Source organism: Xenopus laevis, chromosome 2S (genome assembly GCF_017654675.1).
Source record: "Xenopus laevis strain J_2021 chromosome 2S, Xenopus_laevis_v10.1, whole genome shotgun sequence".
Taxonomy (NCBI): Eukaryota; Metazoa; Chordata; class Amphibia; order Anura; family Pipidae; genus Xenopus; species Xenopus laevis.
In genome coordinates, this window is record NC_054374.1 from 160654143 (window position 1) to 160679318 (window position 25176).

General features: G+C 42.0%; 1 protein-coding gene across 8 annotated transcripts in view; it reads right to left on the reverse strand.

Annotated features, from left to right (window-relative positions):
- Window positions 1-973: 973 nt before the first annotated feature.
- The window catches only part of LOC108710030 (teneurin-4), an 835304-nt gene continuing 811101 nt past the window's right edge, over window positions 974-25176 (reverse strand). For all 8 annotated transcript variants that reach the window (XM_041584600.1, XM_041584599.1, XM_041584601.1 and 5 more), the window contains 6 exons: window positions 16683-16855; window positions 15798-16033; window positions 15151-15447; window positions 13320-14934; window positions 10499-10641; window positions 974-3638 (listed from right to left, as the gene is read on the reverse strand). In XM_041584600.1, the coding sequence (XP_041440534.1) occupies window positions 2880-3638; window positions 10499-10641; window positions 13320-14934; window positions 15151-15447; window positions 15798-16033; window positions 16683-16855 (3223 nt within the window). In that variant the 3' untranslated portion in view covers window positions 974-2879. The remainder of the gene's footprint in view (window positions 3639-10498; window positions 10642-13319; window positions 14935-15150; window positions 15448-15797; window positions 16034-16682; window positions 16856-25176) is intronic.

Consider the following 25176-nt stretch of genomic DNA (forward strand, 5'->3'; position numbering starts at 1 on the left):
CCGAATCTTTCACAAAGGATTCGGTTAGTTCGGCCAAATCCAAAAAAGTGGATTCGGTGCATCCCTACTTACAATGTATCTTGTTTTTAACTTGCTTTTACTTTGTACTTATATTGTGTAGAACATGAAAAGGATTTTAGTATAGCATAAAGATTTTAGTGTTGCAACAAGAATGTCATTTGAGTAGTTCAGCAACAGACTTGGTGATACCACTACAGCTGTTGTTTTTCCCGCCAGCTAGTAGTTATAAGGGCTCTTATTGACCAGCGGTTGAAGTTGCGCTCCCCTGCGTTCCGTTTTTCTGCGTTCAGCCGCAGGGGAGCGCAGGAATAGACGCATTTAGCTTTTTTCATTGGGGCTGTACTCACACAGGCGTGTGTCGGCACCAAACGCAGGAAAAATGCAGCATGTTGCGTCTCAACCTGCGTTCAGCGCCTACACGCGCCTGTGTGAGTACAGCCCCAATAAAAAAAGCTAAATGCGTCTATTCCTGCGCTCCCCTGCAGCTGAACGCAGAAAAACGGAACGCAGGGGAGCGCAGCTTCAACCGCTCGTCTGTAAGAGCTCTTTGAGAAAGGCCCTGGACAGGGCCGAAACGTTAAGTCCTATCCTGTGTTATTTTGGATGGATGGAGATATTATATTGATTGTGCACCCAGGCAAACAAACACTTAATTCGAGAGTGCTGGCTCTTTGCTGCTTATATATATATATATATATATATATATATATATATATATATATATATATATATATATGTGTGTGTTTCCCTGACCCTACTCATTCCTTAATATAGGATTCCTTGACCACTTGACCATAGTTGTTTCCATGAGCAAAGTACTTCCCATGTATTTGGTGTCCAATCCCCATTGGTGCCAGCCCCACATTTCTCACAGTCAAGATGACACTGTGAATATATACTGTATATAGATGTACAATCTTAGGAGAAAAACAACAATAAAAAACATAGCAAATTTTTTTTTTTTTTTCATTTTTATTTTCAATTTTTTTTTTTACAAAATATCTTTTTCTAATTCCTTCCATAGAAATGGAGGGATATAACGATCTTTATTAGGGACCCGGGTCCCCGTAACTATATCTACACCAGAATTGTTCTGTGACGCGGCCAGTTACTTAGCATGATGCTTGGAATTGTGTGTAACCAAATACAGCTGCAGAACGATCATATTTTGGGCTCAAACCAGATTTTTTTTGAAATTGGTCACTGACAATTAGGCAGGGCTAGCTTTAGGATAGGGGGCCCAATGAAAAAAAAACCATAGAGCTGAGCATTAAAGTTGAGCATCTTCCCAGTTTTTTGCCTTGTTTGAGGCCCCTCTCCTCTCAGCCCGGCCCTGTGATTGGATGAGCTCCTGTACAAGATTCTATCTCTCTGCTGAAAGGCATTTATCTCCGCTCAACAATTTTCTTAATAAATTAAATAGATAAAAAAAATGATAGGACTACTCAAAGATGGAAATGGTGAATCAATGGTGGATCCAATAACTTTCTGGCACAGACTCCAGTCCTCTCATTGCTACTACCTTCGAAGTCAAAGAGTTTTGGCTTTAAAGGTGGAAACCGTTGGTGGGTAGGAGTTGGTGGTCTTTAAAAGGAATAAGGGTGCTACCACCCAAGAGCTATCTTGGTACTATACATGGACATTGATACAGTAATGGCTCATTGATGCAGGCCCTGTTGAGTACCCAAGTGCATCCAAGAAACAGTTGTAAGATCAATGATTGAGCCTTTGCTGAACACCCAAGTGCATGCTAAAAACAATTGGTGGATCATTAATTCAGGCCTTGTAGATCTCCCAACATGACCCAAGGGCAAGAAAGATTCAATTAGCTCTAGAATTAATGAGGGGAGACAAAGGCTTAAGGAAAGCCAAGTCTTGTAGTTGTGTAACTCATGAGTAGGCGTGAAGCATTCTGTAAGATGTACACAGTACACATGACAACATTTAAAGCACTAATACACCAAACATGAACCCAATGAGTTGGTCCTTCATAAAAGGAAAGCATGTATTCAGATCAGGACATCAACAATGGATAAGAAACTATACGACAAAACCCACAAGAAGCCTTCAATTCACAACCAAACCAGGCAGACGTTATCTACTGGGAGAACCCTTTTCAGAGGTGGGTTCCAGGTCTACATTCCTGATCCTACTGAACATTCTTGTGCACTAGGAGCCCACAAACACTTATTGTCCCAAGTGAAAATGGAGAAGGTACTGCTGTTCTCTAGAGGCACACAATTCCTATTGTTTTCTAAAACAGGCTTTGCCGGCCCATCATGTTTTGTCCATAAAAGAACATGAGTCAGTCTCTAGTGTCATCCAAACCTGTTGGGGAAATACTATCATTTGCAACACATCGGGACAGAAGATTCATTCCGTCACATACTGCTGTATCATGAGGGACAAAGGAAAGGAGGATGAGCAGTTTTGGTTAAATCAAGGCAAATTTTTAGTTCTTAAGATTGTGTTTCCCCTCCCGCCCAAGGCGAGTTGTTCCCTGCTCAAGTGTTGATGATACAAATGATAAGAGACATCCATTTTTGCGATTCACACTTGCTAACGTCATGGTGACACTCCTCACTTTAGGTTAAAAAAAACTCGCTGTGATGACGCTACAGCAAAACACTTCCCGTTCACTGCAAAACGTGTGAAGGCCAAATGTATAAAAGAGAGGAAACCAAGGTGGTGGTGGTGGTGGTGGTGGGGGGAGACAAACGTTGCCAGATTAACAGAATGAGCGTCTCCTCTTTCATGTCTATTAAAAAAAAAAAAAAGGATTGGTTCCAACACAGTTCAGGTTTGTGGCCACAACCGTAGGTGTCTTTGGCAAGAAGTCAACACATCACCCCTCTCTGTCACCTTCTGCCCATTTCGCTCTGTCTCATAAAGTGGATGTTGTTGGCGCTGTCTGAGAGTTCTGGATACTGCTCCACCGAAATAACAAAGTAACCATCGTATCCCTGCACCCGGCCCGTGTTTAGCAATTGCTGCTTCTCTCCTTCTGTCCATACACGTGTCCCCTCCTCCCCATCCCGCAGTCTTTGCTGCTCTTTCAACCAAGCTTGAGTTACCGCCCGCTGCCTGGACAGTTCCAGAACACGGACCTTTTCTTCATCCAACGTGGTTCCGTATCGTGTGTTTAAGCATAGCGTGCCGTACTGGAGTTGTATGTCGGTATAACGTCTAGTCCTTGCACCAAGAACTGTGTTGATTTGGGATACGGTTACGTTTACGCCGTTCTCCAAGGTTCTTCTCCCGCCGGAGAGGCCGAGTATAGAGAGGTCGCCCTCTGAAGGTCCCTGTTTGATAAAGTAATGAGTATCAACGCCATCGGTGGTGAAGTGCAGGTTTTCCAGATATTGGGAGTTGTTCAAAATGGCAGCAATCCTCCTGCCATCCTCGTTAGCGACGCTGATGATATCGGTGGTTATCCTTCCGTCTTTCATGGCAAACTTGACGCCCTTTCCAAAGATGGATCCAAGAGAAGCAAACTTCCTGCTCTCTGATTCCAAGTGACAGCCGGCCATAGTGGAGCCGTAAATCTGACCGAAGCGCTCCAAGGTGACGAATGCCTTCAGTTGTTTCTGCACCTCACACTGAACTCCCAAAATAGACTGGAAAAAAAAACAGAGAAGGCGACATTTAGAATTCAATTAGTACAAGTACAAGACCTAATTAAATTACAATCTGTGAGGGTGTGAAAGCTGGGATTTCATGCTGAACTCATAGGGCTGAGTTTAATGGTGGTGGTGGCAGAAGGTCTAAGCAAATGTACAGATCCCAATAATTTTTACAAAATGGGACTGTGATACTTATGGTCCTATTATGGAGACTATTATCCCACTGTTAGGCACCATCTCTCCCTACTATACCTGCTATCCCACAGTCACACTCCATTCCCAGAGACTATTATCCCACTGTTACTATAGGCACCATCTCTCCCTACTATACCTGCTATCCCACAGTCACACTCCCTTCCCAGAGACTATTATCCACTGTTACTATAGACACCATCTCTCCCTACTATACCTGCTATCCCACAGTCACACTCCCTTCCCAGAGACTATTATCCACTGTTACTATAGACACCATCTCTCCCTACTATACCTGCTATCCCACAGTCACACTCCCTTCCAGAGACTATTATCCCACTGTTACTATAGACACCATCTCTCCCTACTATACCTGCTATCCCATAGTCACACTCCCTTCCCAGAGACTATTATCCACTGTTACTATAGGCACCATCTCTCCCTACTATACCTGCTTTCCCACAGTCACACTCCCTTCCCAGAGACTATTATCCCACTGTTACTATAGGCACCATCTCTCCCTACTATACCTGCTATCCCACAGTCACACTCCCTTCCCAGAGACTATTATCCACTGTTACTATAGACACCATCTCTCCCTACTATACCTGTTATCCCACAGTCACACTCCCTTCCCAGAGACTATTATCTACTGTTACTATAGGCACCATCTCTCCCTACTATACCTGCTATCCCACAGTTACACTTCCTTCCCAGAGACTATTATCTACTGTTACTATAGGCACCATCTCTCCCTACTATACCTGCTATCCCACAGTCACACTCCCTTCCAGAGACTATTATCCCACTGTTACTATAGACACCATCTCTCCCTACTATACCTGCTATCCCATAGTCACACTCCCTTCCCAGAGACTATTATCCACTGTTACTATAGGCACCATCTCTCCCTACTATAACTGCTATCCCACAGTCACACTCCCTTCCCAGAGACTATTATCCACTGTTACTATAGGCACCATCTCTCCCTACTATACCTGCTTTCCCACAGTCACACTCCCTTCCCAGAGACTATTATCCCACTGTTACTATAGGCACCATCTCTCCCTACTATACCTGCTATCCCACAGTCACACTCCCTTCCCAGAGACTATTATCCACTGTTACTATAGACCACATCTCTCCCTACTATACCTGTTATCCCACAGTCACACTCCCTTCCCAGAGACTATTATCTACTGTTACTATAGGCACCATCTCTCCCTACTATACCTGCTATCCCACAGTCACACTCCCTTCCCAGAGACTATTATCCCACTGTTACTATAGGCACCATCTCTCCCTACTATACCTGCTTTCCCACAGTCACACTCCCTTCCCAGAGACTATTATCCCACTGTTACTATAGGCACCATCTCTCCCTACTATACCTGCTATCCCACAGTCACACTCCCTTCCCAGAGACTATTATCTACTGTTACTATAGGCACCATCTCTCCCTACTATACCTGCTATCCCACAGTCACACTCCCTTCCCAGAGACTATTATCTACTGTTACTATAGGCACCATCTCTCCCTACTATACCTGCTATCCCACAGTCACACTCCCTTCCCCGAGACTATTATCCCACTGTTACTATAGACACCATCTCTCCCTACTATACCTGCTATCCCACAGTCACACTCCCTTCCCAGAGACTATTATCCCACTGTTACTATAGACACCATCTCTCCCTACTATACCTGCTATCCCACAGTCACACTCCCTTCCCAGAGACTATTATCCCACTGTTACTATAGACACCATCTCTCTCCCTACTATACCTGCTATCCCACAGTCACACTCCCTTCCCAGAGACTATTATCCACTGTTACTATAGACACCATCTCTCCCTACTATACCTGCTATCCCACAGTCACACTCAGATATAGGTACAATTCAAGTCTAAATTCTATTGTCTCTATATGTATATCTGATTATTCAGCTCTACTCGTGTATATTGAAACAAACAATCTTTCTTGGAAAGATCTTTTTCAAGAAAGATCGTTTGTTTCAATACACACGTGTAAAGCTCGTAACATCTATGGCCACCTCTAGTCTTTACTTGCCCATGTCAATGAGTCAGATCCGGTGTTTATTAATCCAGGCAGGTATCCCACCAACCCTCCCTTTATTGTCTCCTGAACTCACTATAATATGACTGACCTTTTCAGTGAGACGGCTGCTTGTTTGTAGCAATGGAAATTCAGACAGCAATCTCGGGATTGATTGCTCATCACTACATTTATTTGGAATAGAGATATTTATTTAGGGGCTTCATTTAGAACTGGGGGGCAGACAGGTCTAGGATTCTGAATCTGTGCTCTCAATGCTGCACACTCCAGGCTCTTTTGATGAGTAAGTACACTGCTGGTTGTGACTCCTGAAATTAATTAGTTACACGGGGCAAAGGGCTGAGTTTAAGGTGTATATTAGCCACTCCAGGTTGTGTATAGCTACAGCAAGAAAATGGTTACAATGTGCTATTAATACCCCCACTTAGTGTAGGCACAAGTCTGAGTGTTAGTGACAGTTTCCCCTATGGGGGGGATTATACTTCTGAATAGTAAGGTAATCTGAATAGTAAGGCAATCTGAATAGTAAAACAATCTGAATAGTAAGACAATCTGAATAGTAAGGCAATCTGAATAGTAAAACAATCTGAATAGTAAGACAATCTGAATAGTAAGGCAATCTGAATAGTAAGACAATCTGAATAGTAAAACAATCTGAATAGTAAGGCAATCTGAATAGTAAGACAATCTGAATAGTAAGGCAATCTGAATAGTAAAACAATCTGAATAGTAAGACAATCTGAATAGTAAGACAATCTGAATAGTAAGACAATCTGAATAGTAAGACAATCTGAATAGTAAGGCAATCTGAATAGTAAGACAATCTGAATAGTAAGGCAATCTGAATAGTAAAACAATCTGAATAGTAAAACAATCTGAATAGTAAGACAATTTGAGCAGCGCACATGTGTGTAAATGTCAGGCATGACTGATCCTTCTTGAACTATGGAATTCTGTTGGCTTCGGCCTTTGATTTCGGGTGGTGCATGCTTGGAATGAATATCAGCCGAGGAATATACTGATCAAAAGCACCTCGGAGAGGTGACAGGCTTTCTGGAGAGGCAGATATCAGCCCACATTACGTGTTATACTGCACATTGTGTATGGAAGTGAGACCAACCTATAACTGGTGTGGAATGTGACATAGTCACACTAATCTGATTTCAAAACTGTTCTGTTATACAGATAGCTAGAATCTCAGCTGCCATAAAGCAGGACAGGACTGCTGCTTACAATGGGGATCAGATAGGATCTGTGCAGCCACTGGGACAGAATGCTCTGTTATACAGATAGCTAGAATCTCAGCTGCCATAAAGCAGGACAGGACTGCTGCTTACAGTGGGGATCAGATAGGATCTGTGCAGCCACTGGGACAGAATGTTCTGTTATACAGATAGCTAGAATCTCAGCTGCCATAAAGCAGGACAGGACTGCTGCTTACAATGGGGATCAGAAAGGCCATTGGGGATGCATGCATTAGTCTTAGCTTATACAGGGTCTCTCAGGGTTAATGATACAAAACCAGTTCATTCCCTACTCTCAGTTGGAGATATGGCAAATAAATCTAGTGTGATGTGTTTATTCTCAGATTTGGTCTCCAGCTTTTCAGAGCCCATTCTCTGATAATGTTGGTGTTACTATAGGGATGAGAAAGTGATGCAGGAGATAATATTCACCCCCACCCTCCCTGTGTTCTCCTTTCTTCCCTCTTCCATGTGGAACAGAGTCAGAAGCTCTTTATATATGGGACAAAGTGTCGCTTTCTACACTGTCAGCTCTGCAGCTTCTCCCTGGCTAATGCACCTTCAGCCATATATAATTAATTGCATCACACATTAAGATAGATTTTACACTTCTAAGTGCTTCTTCCCAAACTCCGTTAGGTGCCGAGGCTGCTTCATGGTGTGAAACCTCACAGGCACACGTGTGTCTTACTGGAAGCCCCCGAGACCCCCTGTTATGTGAGCGACAATATATTTTAGCACACGGGTTATCTCCCCTTTAACTAGGGGATGCACCGAATCCAGGATTCAGTTCAGGATTCAGCCAGGATTCGGCCTTTTTCAGCAGGATTCGGATTCGGCCGAACCGTATCCTAATTTGCATATGTAAATTAAGGAGCGGGAGGGAAATCGCGTGACTTTTAGTAACAAAACAAGGAAGTAAAAAATGTTTTCCTCTTCCCACCCCTAATTTGGATATGCAAATTAGGATTCGGATTCGGTTCGGTATTCAAATCTTTCGCAAAGGATTCGGGGGTTTGGCCGAATCCAAAATAGTGGATTCGGTGTTTCCTTACCTTTAACACACGCTTTAACTAGGGATGCACCGAATCCAGGATTCAGTTCGGGATTCAGCCAGGATTCGGCCTTTTTCAGCAGGATTCGGCCGAACCGTATCCTAATTTGCATATGTAAATTAAGGGGCGGGAGGGAAATCGCGTGACTTTTAGTAACAAAACGAGGAAGTAAAAAATGTTTTCCTCTTCCCACCGCTAATTTGGATATGCAAATTAGGATTCTGATTCGGTTCGGTATTCGAATCTTTTGCAAAGGATTCGGGGGTTCGGCCGAATCCAAAATAGTGGATTCAGTGTATCCCTACCTTTAAGACACGCTTTAACTAGGGATGCACCGAATCCAGGATTCGGTTCAGGATTAGGCCAGGATTCGGCCTTTTTCAGCAGGATTCGGATTCGGCCAAATCCTTCTACCAGGCTGAACCGAATAGAATCCTAATTTGGATATGCAAATTAGGGGCGGGGCTTTTTGTCACAAAACAAAGAAGTAAAAAATGTTTTCCCCTTCCCACCCCTAATTTGGATATGCAAATTAGGATTCTGATTCGGTATTCGGCCAAATCTTTCGCAAAGGATTCAGGGGTTCGGCCGAATCCAAAATAGTGAATTCGGTGCATCCCTACATTTAAACACCAACCTCCCCCCCTCTGATTCCGAATCAGGTCACTTCTCCAGTGACACCGTTTAAATGCCGCTTCACAACTGCCATACTTTAATGTACAGTCGCTGGGCTGTGACGGACATGACAACTGCCACCGACACGGCTGAAACTGTATTATCATGTTTAACTGACAGCGGCTTATGCTAAATATTTCTCTTCAATGTGGCCCCAGCCTCCGAGGCACACGCGGGTCTCATCACACAATCTGATCTTACACGAGAGTGACATATATTAAGATATCGCCAATGCGTGTGGAACATAAATAATCTCGTAACCTAAAAGGCAAAACCCTTTCTTAAAGGAGAAAGGCTCCATTGTTTCAAGAGCCAGAACCAGAGAACTGAAAGGAATATACAAATACAATACTGTATATACATATATATCTTTGCAGTTGGTCTTCATTATTTATTCTTTACAGTTTTTTAGCTATTTGTCTTCCTTTTCTACCACTTTCCTGCTTTCAAATGGGGGTCATTAAAGGGGCTGGTTCACCTTTAAGATCACTTTTAATAAGTTATAGAATGACCAATTCTAAGCAACTTTTCAATGGGTCTTCATTATATTTTTAGAATTATTTGCCCTTGTAAATGCAAAAAAATGTAAAAAACAAATGCTCTATAAGGCTACAAATGTATTGTTATTGCTACTTTTCACTACTCAGCTTTCTGCTTAGGTCTCCCCTATTCAAATTCCAGTCTCCGAATCAAATCAGTGCCTGGTTGCTAGGTTAATTTGGACCCTAGCAACCAAGATTGCTGAAATTGCAAACTGGAGAGCGGCTGAATAAAAAGCTAAATAACTCAAAATCCACCAATTGCAAATTGTCTCAGAATATCACTCCCTACATCATACTAATAGTTAATTTAAAGGTGAACACCCACTTTAACCCCAGCAAACAAAAAAACCAATTATTTAGTCAGGCTGCAATTATACTGTTATTGTTACTTTGTATAACTTATCTTCCTATTCAGTCCCCCATACTTATTCCAATCTTTAGGGAAAATAAGACATAGTAACATATAGGGATGCACCGAATCCAGGATTCGGTTCGGGATTCGGCCAGGATTCGGCTTTTTTCAGCAGGATTCAGATTCTGGCTGGCTGAATTGAATCCGAATCCTAATTTGCATATGCAAATTATGGGCGGAGAGGGAAATAGCGTGACAAGGACAAAACAAATGTAAAAAATGTTTTCCCCTTCGGATTGGTTCGGTATTCAGCCAAATCCTTCGTGAAGGATTCGGGGGTTCGGCCGAATCCAAAATAGTGGATTCGGTCCATCCCTAGTAACATAGTAAGTTAGGTTGCAAAAAAGACACACGTCCGTCAAGTTCAGCCTTAAGTCTCTATATAACCTGCCTAACTGCCAGTTGATCCAGAGGAAAATTAAGACCAATTGCAAACTGTCTCAGAATATCACTGTCTACATTCTACTAAATGTTAATTGAATGGTGAACTACGCCTTTAACACAAGAATCGGATTCCGGCTGAAGTTAATGGCAGTCTCGCTTGGGGACTCTGTGATTCAGTGGCAGCGATTCAAGTGGCGGGGAAAGGAGAATGTGCTTTCTATTTCCATCATGGAAAGACCCCCTCCCACCTCTCCAAGGAATTCTGGGGATTACCTTACTGTTGTCCCACTCCTGAGTCTTCATCTGCGTGTTGATGAGTTCATAGGACGGCTCCATGGCATCTATATCTGGTTTCGGGTATCCGGGGATCACATTGTGCAGCTGAAAGCCGAAAGTCAGCAGCCAACTGTTCACATCTGGGAAGGTGAGAGAAGGAGGTGGGTCAGTAGATAGAGACGCCCGGGTACCATAGAGAATTACTGTCATACAGACCCATATGGAGAGTGAGAAAGGGATTTTTATGATGTCGTTTTTATTTCTAAATGACACTGCAAATAATTCACTCTACAATATAAAATGTCATTCCTGAACCAACAAGTGTATTTTTTAATATTGGTGTGTAGGTGCATCTCAGGTCGTTTTGCCTGGTCATGTGCTTTCAGAAAGAGCCAGCACTTCACAATAGAACTGCCTTCGATAAGCTGTTGTTTTTCCTACTCAATGTAACTGAAAGTGTCGCAGTGGGACCTGGATGGGTGATATCACTCCAACTTGCATTACAGCAATACAAAGTGACTGAAGTTTATTAGAGCACAAGTCATATGAATGGGGGCAACTGGGGAACTGACAATATGTCTAGCCCCATGTCCAATTTCAAAACTAAATATAAAAAAACAGTTTGCTCTTTTGAGAAAAGGATTTCAGTGCAGAATTCTGCAGGGGCAGCACTATTAACTGATACGTTTTGAAAAAAAAAAAACATGTCTTCAGTGCTGCCTTCTATTTATCATTCACAAAAGGTGCAGAATGCCTCACAAGCATTCTCGATAATAGATGCCATACCCATATAATATTTCATTATCTGCTTGATATTAATAGGGGGGGGGTTATACCCTATTTATAAGTATACTGTATACACATTACACTCTTCAGGTCCACACGTAAGGGGTGATATTGGCTGTAAATGGTGCCAACCTTGGCCCAGTCAGGAGCCCGTAGGCTTGTGTATCATCAGCGGCCTCTCCTGTTCTCCTTTCTGATCGGGACTTGGACTGATATTGACTGGACCAGGCAGAACTCACAGGATTCCCCTCCCCCATGTGATTTTAAGGTGGCCATACACAGGCAGATTAAATCTGCAGATATTGGTCCTTTAGACCGATTCGGCATCTTATCTGCCCATGTGTGGGGCTCCCGATGGGTCCTCCCGATCTATAACAGGCCAAAAATTGGCCAGATATCGATTGTTCAAGTTTGATTTTTTTCTACGATCCAAGACCACATCGGCTAGTTGATGCAGTCCTGCGCCCATTCGCAGCATTGTATATGATCGATCGGCCCCAGGGCCAACGTTTGGATTCACCCAATATCATCCAGCCGTTGGTGGGCATATCAGATTAAGATCCGCGGTCTCGCCAAACGAGCAGATCTAATAGTGTATGGCCACCTTTAACCTTGACCCAGATCATAGACGGCCAAGTGTGTTTGTGCAAAAGGTGCCACAGATCCAACCCATCCTGTCTTGTATTTATCATTATAGCAGCCCCCCATGCATCTAAATTGCAAGCTTCTGTGTTCAATAAGCCATGCATACATAGTTTAATATATGGTAGATCCTATATTACATACATTGTTTTCTTTAAGATTTTGAAGACCCAAGCATGGCTAATCCCAAATCACAGCACTGGTAGTTGTAGTTACATAGAGCTTTAGCTATGACTAAAGCCTTGATTCTCTACATATTCCACATAAAAGCAGTGGGCTGTACATCTGCCTTCAGTGCTCTGCAGTCACATCAGAAGAGGCCATGAATCAGTCTACACACGGCCTTCCCCTCTAAGATAACAGAAGGGCCAGCCTGTGCGAAAAGTTATGCCAAAACCCCAAAAAATGATCTTCAACAATAAAGTCGATGACTAGTTTCCCCCAGGAATTTCTGAGTGATGGAGCTGAACATTGCAACAAGTCAATGGGAAAACAATATAACCAGATGTGTGCGTTGCTAAAGAAAAGCATCTGCCCAACCCACGGACAGTTAGTTAAACATGGAGTCAAACGTGGCATGTATGGGTGTCCTTTGGACTTTCTCTTCAGCTGCTGTTGGACTAATGTTTCCAGTTCACAGTCAATCACTATGTGTTCTGCCTTTAAATAAATAACTCTAGGGCCAAAACCCCATACCTTGTATTACTGACCTCTGTCTTGCCTTAATTCCCTGCACTATCCCACAGTGATGAGTCTTCAAGACAAATAAATAAATCAACCGTTGACTATGTTACCCCCTTTAGTTCATACCAGTGAAGACACTTCATTAAGCCATGGTACCATGAACAGGAGGACATTAAATAAGTGTTCACCTTAAACCTCATTGTAATTGATTGGGCTTACAGGAGTACCTAGCAGAGAAAACAGGCGGTCTACCCAAATCTGTTTGTAACTAACCTTCAGCATGGCCCCCATCTCCATGGTTTGGGACACAATGTTAGATGTCCAAAAGTATGGTGAAAATGGGTTCTTTCCAAAGGTTTAGGAGAGGCAACTTTTTGTCCATGGAGTTCATATCTCTTTTGAGATCAGATTGTGTTGCTGGCTTTTGTAGCCCCTTACTAACACTGCTCTATGTTACAGTGGCTGTCAGGCCCGGACTGGCAATCTGTGGGTTCTGGCAAATGCCAGAGGGGCTGCTATAGGGTCCCATTGAAAGTCAGTATTTAGTGGGCTGGTGGGGGCAGATTGGGCCTCTATGGGGACTGATTGGGCCTCTGTGTACCTGAAATTGCAGGGCCTACTTTAATTCTCAGTCCGGACCTGGTGGCTGTTATTAACAATAAACCCAAAGCAAGGGAATCATTATTGTTATCAGTTGTTCACTTACCTGTCATGTAACATTTGGTGTCTTGAGCATTGCTAACTGGGTTGTTGTTCTTAAACATGTAGAGGTTGAACGGCATTACATTGGTGGTACTCAAGCGCTTCCATATATCATGGTCTGGACTCGTCCATCGCCCAGCTAAGACATCATATTCCCGCCGACCCATATGGATAAGCTTAGTGAGAGGATCATAAAGGCCGCCATGGTAACCAATAATGATTTGGAATCCAGGATTGGAGTCAAGGTAGATTTCACCATAGGCAGTGTACAGAATCTGCTTGATCATCAGCCCCGTTCCACTGAAGACGGCCAAAGGTGTCCCAATGTTGTCACATGCAATGTAGAACTCATCCCCGCCGCTCAGTTCCATCGCAAACAGATGCCCTTGAAGGTCATAATACAGGGAAGCAATTTCGGAACTTGAGTGGTTGTAGAAGTGGGTAACACGGGTTGGGTTTGCCAGATCTGCGTAGAAAAATTGCAGGTGGTGTCCCAGGTTTGTTTTCCTGGAGACTCTCCTTCCAAGTCCATCATATCGGTATCTCACGCTCCAGCCGGCAGCCTTGTTGTATGCTTTAACCAGAAGACCAGCAGAACTGTACTCAAACACATCCCCACCTCTTTGTCTCAAAAATCCATCTTCGTCCATCCTGTACTGAACATCTCCTAATCTTGTGATCCTATCCCTCAAGTCGTATCTGAGAGGCGTGAGGCGAGCGCTGTTCCCGGGGCTCAGTAAATGCAAATTTCCATTCAAATCATAACTGTAACGCCACAGCGGCTTATCATTAATAGACACGGTTTGTAGCTGCCCATCAGAATCATACTCATAAGAGTACCTGGTAGTATTTGCATAGGGACCTACTTTCAGCTCTTTCTTCACGACTCTACCCATATTATCATACTGGACAGTCATCCAGTACATAAGGGATCTGAAGATCTCATACTGCACCTCCTTAACTCTTCCATAGGTGTCAAAGTGTTTTGTATGAGTCATAACCGCCGTGGTGATGATTTGGTTAATATCATAATAGATCACTCCAAATTTACCAAACTGCTCTGTTTTGCCAGAAACGTCATCATACCTGTATAGGTCAATAGGTAATGGCGTCTCATTAATGACTGCCTGCATGCTGGTGACCCTGAAACTGTTGTCGTAGTTATAGTCAAATCGGGCATTTACCATGCCTTCCTCCGTGAAGCGAAATATTTGCCTATCGATCAGAGGTCCAATTTGCCTGTACCTTATAATGCAAGTAAACCCCTCATTCTGCAGGTTGATAGCCTTCAGCATGCCGGCAGTCTCGTCATAAGAGAAAGCAATTCTGGTGGTGTCATACAAGATTTCCGCAAGTTTGGCCAATTTTCCGTATTTGTAAATGATACGTCTCCCTGTGCCCATGTGGAGGGTTTGCAGGAGCTGCCCTTCTTCTGAGTAGTCCTGCATCACCGAGGCATTGCCCTCATGAGGCCTGTAGATATTCCTGTAGTATCCGATAGAGCGGACAGTCTCCATGGTTTGTCTTGCAACATTGGGCATTGTGACAGAAGATAAGCGATCGTTCTTGTCAAACTCGAATATGTACTGTCTCTGGCTGTGCAGGAGCAACACCATGGACTAGGGAGAAAGCAGAAACAAAGAGACTTTGTGTTAGCAGTAAATGGATGACAACAATGACAATAATTGGTAAAGGTTTTTCGTCTAGACCTGGTATGGCCCTAAAACAACATATTCTATATGGGTGGGGTTGCCACCTTTTCTGGAAAAAAATAATGGCCAGGTGGCAACCCGATATAACATGGTAACATGAATCCAAATTAAAACGTTGCCTACCTTCTCTAGATAAGTGTAGCCCCATGTTTTGCCATCAGCAAATGTCCGAGATATGAGCCTTCCAGTTTGATCATACTCCATTCTCTCGGACATCGTCCCCCTCTGAATCCCTGCTACATGTCCCCCGGGTGAGTAGGTCACGTTGACTCCGTTTAGCCTGCTGCTCGGTGACCAAAGGCTTGGCCTGCCCGCTTGATCGTAAAGGATTCTCAGGGTAAACTTGCGGTGATCGTCATAAATTTTTTCCGTTCTTGTAACCCGGTCAAAGTCAAGGGAGAGCAAGTTCCTGTTGTGCACCTATAGGAACATACATTTCAATCATTAACATTGCGCACAATAAAACCTTATTTCTATGAATATTATTTGCAAGTACAAACCATGTGGGATTGTATATATGTGTAATGAGTTTAAGGTTATTCACAAAGTGGGTGGTGTAAATGACATCTATCATTTAAAAAGTGACTTTTGGCTCATTCCAGGGATATATGTTGGATAGTAGGATCCACATGATTAATTTAGGTTCCATGCATGGCTGGTAGAAGGGATACACTACAGCAGTTCCTCTTCAAGTTATGCCCAATGGCGTTAGAGTGATTATGGCTTACCCAAATGCTCAGATCTAATTATGACCACTTTAAAGGATTTACCCTCAGTCTGCGCCCAAACACAGTGACTTGTCCCCTTGCTTGTTCCTTCCGTTGCCTCCACTCGACCAGGTTAAGCCCATTGTCTATTGGGAGCGTGACATTCCTTTTGCCAACAGTTGGGTTCACGGTCCCAGCCAAGAGATGAGGCTCAGTCTGCAAGGCCACCTCCATACCATTAGCCAAAATAAGCCTGAGAGAGCCGTCCGCACCAATGTAATAGCTGTTTCGTACTTGGTCTGCAAAAGGGAAACGTGTTTGTCAGACATTTGTCAGTGTTATAGTACAGCGGAGCAATGCAAGGCTCATAAAAGGGGGTCTCGGTGGTGCCATTTGCACACACCTGGCTGCTAGGAGCGACAGGATTGTTGTATCTCTAACTTGAAGTATATAAAACAGAGTTTAAGCTTTCACAAAGGACTATACCAGAGGTTTCCCATAAAAAGAAAAGTCTGAAAAAGGAAAGAATGCAGCTAATCAGGATTAGGGGGATGCAAGCAGCAATGGTGCTTTCTTGGCAACAAAGCAACAATGTGGTAAAGGTCAATAAGGGTGGTGGCACACATGAAGATTCAGGGGACATTAGTCGCCCAGCAACAAATCTTCTCTTCTTTGGTCGACTAATTTCCCCGAAATGCCTTCCCACTGGCAAGAATATGAATCGCCGGCGAGATGGCATATGTATCTCTTCGGATTGCCGAAGTCATCTGAAGTTTCCTTGTCAGGCGACTTCGGAAATGTATGCCATCCCCTGGTGATTCGTATTCTTGTCGGCGGGAAGGAATTTGGGGAGATTAGTCCCCTGAATCTTCACATGTGCCACCACGCTAAGGCATCATGTATACACATCTGTAAGTTAGGATAATAGCACAGCAGCGCCCTGCTCACCTTGTAGCAGAGTGTAAAAGGCCCCAGAGGCGGACAAATTGGTCGTAATGGTGACATCTTCCTTATTCGACGTCTCCATTTGGACATGCACCGAACTGTCTGTGTCCCCTCGGAAACTGCTGACTAGTCCCGTTGGGAAAGTAACATTGGTCAGGCGCCCAAAGCCGTCATATCTGAAAAAGGAGCAGAGCAGGGGCATGAGGGGTGAAGGTCTATACCTAGTATATCGACCAACTAGAAATCCCATGATGCTCCAAACGTTTGAAAAAAGAGGGTTTTTGTGATAGTGGGTCCTGGGTCTGCAAAGTGGATACACAAGTAATGTTTATTCAGCCAGTAGAGAAGAGCCAAAATGCAATGGCTGTGCAGTCACTGTTGGGTGCTATCTACCACCAGAGACCTTGTGTACCTAGAGCCTAAGGTAGCCTTGTGGCTGATTTGTATTAATATATTCAGGGCCCTGAATTTGCAGCACTATACAGAATCTTATACACATTTCATAGATCTTCTCAGAATTGCAGTAACCCGTATAACAATGCGAAACAACGCGCAGCAACTGCAGAACCTTCGTAAACATTTAATCACACGAGTCTTTAAAAAATACATGCTATCTGTTGGGGTGGGAAAGTCGAATATGGGCAATTTTTATGTGTCTCCATGCCTTCAGGTACTGAGGAATTTTTATAAAAGGAATCTGTGTAACTTAAAAGATTGAAAACTATTGATTTAATAGTATTTCACCTCAAACTTCAAGGCAGCAATGAATACTTCACCCGAAAATGAATTATGAGCAATGAAAAAAATATATATTGGCGAGTAAAATTTACGATTGGTTTCCAAGGAGTGATATAATACTATGAGCATTTGTTCGGTAAAATACATTTCTTCTGTTGCTTGGGTTCAGCGTTTAGCCCTTCTATTCTATCATTTCTGTTCTGCCTGTTCCACAACACTGGTCCTCATCCCTCATAAACACTAGCCCACATCTCTCATAAACACTAGTCCACATCCCTCATTATATTTTTAGTTTATTCCCGAATAATATTGTTTTAATGAAATATTTCAAGGCCGGATACGTGCACATAATAATCATAGAGCATTATGGACTATAGAAGCCTAAACATGGGTTGATATCTACTGATAAGTGGTTACTTTGGACCAAATCAGCTTTACAGGACCATATGCAAACAGGCAGCTTCCCAACTGAATGGGGTTCTTTTAGATATTAGATAAGTTAGGCAGACAATCAATTTTACTGGCTCTTTAAGTGATCCAAAATTTTGACCGGAAAGCCAAATGCAGAGATATCAAACCATTAGAAACTGATCTTGGCTCTACATGCCTATGACTAAGGACTGAGTCTGAAACGCATCAGGCAGTGATGTGTCTACATGTTCTTATGTAATTTTTCGAATAGTCAACAATAAAGGAGGATGTTTTTAATGGAGGTGCGGCCTATATTTTTCTGATTTTGATCTCTATGTGCCATGCCCACATGATCACATCCATGTAGTCCTACCCTAAAACTGATGAGAGTGCCATTCTATGTACTTTTGCAATGTGCATTTATTATTTATTCTTTTTTCATTCCAAGATATTAAGGGAAATCTGTACTATTGATATTAATAAATTATGTTCCAAAAGCGCCACCTGCTGGCCAGTTTCCAACCAGTTTGACCACCAAGTAGTCAAGGAAGTTGTCAGGAAAAAGAAAGAGGATCGGAAAAATATTAGAAACCTTTGTCAAAGCTTCCCTAAGCAGAAGAACATCAGAGCAGCCTCTTTTTTTCTCCTGACAAATTCCTTGACTACTTGGTGGTCAGACTGGTGGGAAACTGACCAGCAGGTGGTGCTGTTGGCACAAAATCCAATTATATTAACAGGACATGTATCCATTAATATCTTGGAATAAAAAAAGAATAAATAATGAATGTTCATAGCAAAAGTGCTTAGAATAGCACCTTCATCAATTTTACATTAATTAATTTTAAAGGTTTACTTATCCTTCAAGGAGCAAATTACTGATTGCAGGTGATGGAACTGTTATTGCAAGTGACTGGAGAAATTTGGCTAATTTACAATGACTCCCGAAAAATGTGGGTGAGTTTACATGTCTGAGCTTGTCTCTGCCTGCCACACTCCTGTCCATACACCCTTTTGCCCCATTCATGTTTCCTACTCGACTGGAGGAGGTAAAGGTGGCCATACACGGAGAGATCCGTTCATTTGGCGATGTCGCCAAACAAGCGGATCTCTTCCTGATATGCCCATCTTGGGGTGGGCAATATCGGGCTGATCAGATCGAGGGCCCTAGGGCCCAACGATTGGATCCTAACAAATGGTAACGGGCAGTTGGATCGCGGGGCCGCATCAACGAACAGTCCCATCCGATCGAGATCTGGCCGACTTTCGGCCAGATCTCGATCGGGGAAGCCCGTCGGGGGGCCCCATACAAGGGCCAATAAGCTGCCGACTGGGTCTGTCAGCAGCTTTTATCGGCCCGTGTATGGCCACCTTAAATAGGGATTTGGTGGGGGTGCAAATTACTGATACCAGGCCTATTACCCTTGGGTGACAAGGGGCTAAATTAGGATAAGTCTTTAAAAAATGTGTGTTGACATGTTTGCAGATGTTCCCATTAGTATGATCTCACCAGGTTGCCGAGCTATCTCTTGACTTGTATGGCCAGCTCAATATGATTGACAGTGTATTTTAAGGGAGATAATGATGCTTAAACCTTCTTTTTTGCCCAAAACCATTGTGTAATAAGGATTATTTCCTTATAGTCTGAAAAATGATTGTCAGCACTGTCAGTTTTTATCATTTCATCAGGAATTCTATCTCCTGTTACTCTGTCTACCTCTCTTTTTTACATGAGATCATTCAGTTGGGTTATGTAAAAGAGGTGCATAAACACTATCTGAACAAAAAACAAAAGAAAAATATATATTTTTGATTCTACAGATTGAAAGGAAGCCGTGTTATTTCTAAGAACCCTTTCCCAACCCCCACTTAGTCTTACAGTGTAATGCAACCGCCCCGCAACCTATTCCATTGTCAACTGCTGAATTCTGAGTCCCTCCAAAAAATATTAATTAAAGCAGAGATGTCAAACCTGAAGCAACTTAAAGATACATTATTTGATAAAATCCATGTCCATTCCTTACAGGGGCTACACTATTCAAACATGAATACAAATGAAACGGCATTAACCCAGGGAAATGATACGATGATGTTAAGACCAAATAATAGGAACAATCCTCTATAAGTAAAAATAGAGACTTCAAACCGTTATTGTTAGCGAGTGAAAACGTGCTTAGCCTTTAGATCTGCAGACAAAAGTTAGAAGATGTTTGACTGCTTTCATAATATAAAATCCAGCCATGTGTAAATTCCGAGCTTGGAAATGAGACTATAACCTCTATATGACATTGAGCTTTTGCTTTGAAAAGAGGTTGGAGGGGGAAAAATAATATAAAATGAAAATCTTCTCTTTGATAACACATACTATCGTTTGAAGTCCTTCACAAGGTAACAATATCCTCAAGTCACCTCTGGTGGGTCCAGCTAGTTACAGAAGTGTAGAACAGACTTTCCAGATGAGTATCCAGATATGAAGGGTTGTGCTTATCCTTGAAAGTCAGCTGGAGACCACAACTAACCAACAGCAAGGAACGCCATCTTTGAATTGGTATCTGACTGCATGTTTCTATAAAAAATCTTCACTTGGCTCCTTCCGCTTTTTCTTCAAAATTAAATGAGGTACCCGAAGCATTGTGGACCAATGCTTGGTTGGCAATGTCCTTGCGCTTTAATGAGCTTCCACTTAATATCTATTTTGATATTACTATATAAGCTGCTATAGTTTCAAAGATATCAAGGTCAACACATTTTTATCAACGTCGATCTCTCCCTAATTGCCTCTTGTGCTAGCGCTTAAGGAATGTCTAGGGGAGCGAGTAAACCTTCACCTAAATCTTATTTCAACTGTTTTTGATGCTCAGGGAAGTCAACTAACCCCCATCTGACTAGGGTGATAGCGATCCAGTCCTTGATTCTTTAAAATCGAATTCCTCAATAAAACAAGACCTGGGTCCTAATGACATGGGTTTAGTGGACATCTCTGTATGCTTGACCTTCATACCGACTATCTAGTAAGTATTGGTTGGATGTCATTTGGTTTCCTTGGTGGCCATACACGGGCAGATAAAGCTGCCGATATCGGTCCTTTTGACCAATTCGGCAATTTATCTGCCTGTGTATGGGGGCTTTCGACGAGTCTTCCAGATTGATATCTGGCCATGATATCGATCGGGAAGGTTTAATTTTTCCACCAACCGGCCCGTCGGAGCCCATTGCTCCTCGTTGAAATCCGATCGTTCGGCCCTAGGGCCGAATGTTCGGATTAAGCCGATATAACCGATATATGGTGGGCATATCGGTGAAAGATCCACTCGTTTGGTGATGTTTCTGATCTCTTCATGTATGTCCAGCTTTACACAGGTCGTTAGCTTGTCAGTCGATTTAGGACCATGTATGTAGATGAAATCTTGTAGGAAGTCTCATTTAACCTCTGGAAGTTAATCTGCCAAAGACTTGTGGCTGAAGACCTTTTTGAACTTCAACCCCTCCCCGCTGTCTTCAAGGTTAAATGCAAAGAAGACCTTAACTTGATTTATGGCCCCATTTACTTCTAGCTGATGGAGACCCGTTAATATGCATTTGATGCTGATTGCAAGGTAAGGAGATTTTTATGATAACGGTTATAGATTAGAAGTGCATTTAAGACCGAGATTGAGCAAGCGTCATTAAGTTTGAGTTAATATCACTAATGTAAAACAAATGAGCAATTTAGTGTGAAAATAGAAATGACATCATCCAGTGTACAGATGTTTTTTTGTTTGGCAAAGATTGTCAATAAGAGAAATGTGGTTTATTGGATCAAGCAAAGAAGCGCATGGTGCAAATTAGCATTGCTTCCTACTAGCTCTGGGGGTTCTGGGAGGCAGCAGAAGGCCATCAGGTCCAACCCAGAGGTAATGAAAGATTTAACACTGACAGCTACACATCTTTTCATCAGAATGCTGCAAACAAAATAAGGGCCTTCAATCTTTTATCTGAAGGACTTGCCCTGCAAGAAGCCTCTGTAGACATGAAGTATATTTTGAATAATTGTGTGATGGTTGGAGACAGTGACATCTATAGCTACAGATCTTTGTATTTGAGCCACTAGTAGTAGACACTAGGCAAGAGGTGGAGTATATTAAAGGGATCCTGTCATCGGAAAACATGTTTTTTTTTCAAAACGCATCAGTTAATAATGCTGCTCCAGCAGAATTCTGCACTGAAATCCATTTCTCAAAAGAGCAAACAGATTTTTTTATATTCAGTTTTGAAATCTGACATGGGGCTAGACATATTGTCAATTTCCCAGCTGCCCCAAGTCATGTGACTTGTGCCTGCACTTTAGGAGAGAAATGCTTTCTGGCAGGCTGCTGTTTTTCCTTCTCAATGTAACTGAATGTGTCTCAGTGGGACATGGGTTTTTACTATTGAGTGTTGTTCTTAGATCTACCAGGCAGCTGTTATCTTGTGTTAGGGAGCTGCTATCTGGTTACCTTCCCATTGTTCTTTTGTTTGGCTGCTGGGGGAGGAAAGGGAGGGGGTGATATCACTCCAACTTGCAGTACAGCAGTAAAGAGTGATTGAAGTTTATCAGAGCACAAGTCACATGACTTGGGGCAGCTGGGAAATTGACAATATGTCTAGCCCCATGTCAGATTTCAAAATTGAATATAAAAAAATCTGTTTGCTCTTTTGAGAAATGGATGTCAATGCAAAATTCTGCTGGAGCAGCACTTTTAACTGATTTATTTTGAATCTTTTTTTTCCCCATGACAGTATCCCTTTAACTTAAATTACAGGTATAGAATTTGTTATCTGGCAACCTGCTATGCAGAAAGCTCGAAATTACTAAATCTGTCTCCCATAACTCCATTTTATCCAAATAATCCGAATTTTTAGAAATTAATTTTCACTATATAATTAATCTTTATTGGAAGCAAAATCAGCATATTGGGTTTATTTGGGGGCAGATTTACTAAGCTCGAGTGATGGTTCGAATTTCAAAAAGTTCGAATTTCAAAGTAAATTTTTGAGTACTTTGACCATCGAATAGGCTATATTCGACCATTCGACTTCGATTCGAAGTAAAAATCGTTCGACTATTTGACCATTCGATAATCGAAGTACAGTCTCTTTAAAAAAAACTTCGACTTCATACTTCGCCAAATTAAAGCTACCAAAGTACAATGTTAGCCTATGGGGACCTTCCAGAGCACTTTTCTAAGTTTTTTTTGGTCGAAAAGAAATCCTTCGATCAAACGCTAAAAATCGTTTGAATCGTTCAATTTTTATTCGATTGTAGGATTGCCATATTTGTTGAAAAAACTTTGAATTTGATATTCGAATTCGAAGTTTTTTAATTTGATGGTCGAATTTCTAATTTTTTTGTACTTCGAAATTTGACCCTTGATAAATCTGCCCCTTGATGTTTATATGATTTTCTAGTAGACTTCAGGGTTGGACTGGGCCACTGGGGAAAAACTGGGGGGCCTTGTTTTAAAAATAATGTTTTAAAGATGACAGCAGATGCTGAGACCTCAAGCAACAGCTGATTAAACAAAACAGTTTGGGGCAGAAATATTAAGGTTTGAATGGTAAATTGGAATTTTCGAATTTTGTTGGGGGTCAAAACTCATAAATTCGAATTTAAAAGCACCAACTTGAATGTAATTTCGAATGTGAGATTTATCACAACTTGACTGGAAACAGTTCTAATTCGAATATTCTGCCGAGTTCATGTACAAGTCGTGGCAGAGGTCCGTTGAACCATTGGAATATGTTCATTGCCTTCCTGACATTCGAGGGAAACTCGATTCGAATTTGATTTGAATTTACGGGTCGTTCTTATTCGATCGACTATTAGACGTTCGACTTCCATAAATAACCTCCCATTCGAGTTGTGAGTAAATTCGAATTTATTAGAGTTAAAAACAAATTCACACAACTTCAAAATTCGACCTTTGATAAATCTGCCCCTAAATGTATAATTTTCCCCCCCAGTTCAATTTCTTCTACCTGTACAAATTATACTTTTTCTGCAGGTTGTTTTTTTTCCCATTCACAAAAAGGTTGGGGGGAATAAGTTCACTTTACCCTTATCTTTTGCCCAGCAATTTTTTTAATTGAATAACTTTTCCCTATTTTTTCATCACCTTCAATAAAAGTTTAAAAAGATTATTATTTTTGTGGAATAATTTCCCCCTATTTACTGAAAAACAGTTTGGGGCAGATACCTTCATAAACATTTGAAAAATTTCCCCCAATATTTTGCAAGCGATTTTTTTTGTTGTTGAAAAATGTTTCCCTGTTTAACGAAGCGCAGTTTGGGGCAGATATATTATGCATGGAATTTTTTTTCTGCAGGTCAAAATTTTCTTTACATTTAATAAAATTGAAAAAGGGGTCAATGAAATACTTTTGTAAGTCTGTCTGAAAGAGTTAACTCCATGCTGATAAATTATAATGCATATGTATTACAATGAAAATAAAATCTGTTTTTGGTTTTCTCTGCCTTCATTATGAATAAATTTGGAATATTTCTCTTTCATTCCAGGACTTGTTTTCCGTGTGGCTAAATAAAACCCGTCTTCCAATCAGCTCCCCCCTCCCTGTATGTTAAAGCTAAATCAGAATGTAAGATCTAACCTCCGAATCTAATTTCTCTGCTCAGCGCCATTCATCAACTGTCATCATAATGGAAATAGTCACAGATGGAAAGATCTGACCCTGCCTGTTTGCAGCCAATTTAATATCGGCAGAATTACATTTGTATCTGCGACCCCATTTGAAGGTGGTCGCTAATTTACGTCCGCATCGTTTTTTTGGTTTTGCTTAAAACTCAAAAGATGTTCTTTCTTGACAACAGATAAAAATGTTCCCAGACGAGTTTCATTTCTCATCAAGGGCTTGGAAAGAAATTGGAATTTAAGCAGATCTAAAGATGCCGCTATATGGGATTTTATTGATGGCGTTTCTTGCCTCAACTTTGACCATGCTCTAAAAATTATCCCCTTTCCCGATTGATTTCTGATCAGGTTCATTAATATTTTGTTCAGTTGGGTAAAAACACTGGTGCTGTTTGTGCTCGGATGCAAAGTTTGGGCGCCTGTATTATGTAACCATTGGCCAGAAAAGTGAAAGTTCAGGCAGATTTAACCCACCTCATGTATCATTCCATGTATGGTCAGCTTAAAGAGATGTGCTGTAAATGTTATCCTTCATTAAATGAATCCCCATAACCCTCCATGCACAGGAAGCCCCTAACACTACCTAAACTCAGTGATCCTGATGCCGTCCCCCTCTCCCGCCCCACACTTAAAACATCACCATTGCAATGAGCGCAATAGTGCTCTCTGCACTAGTGGAGCCG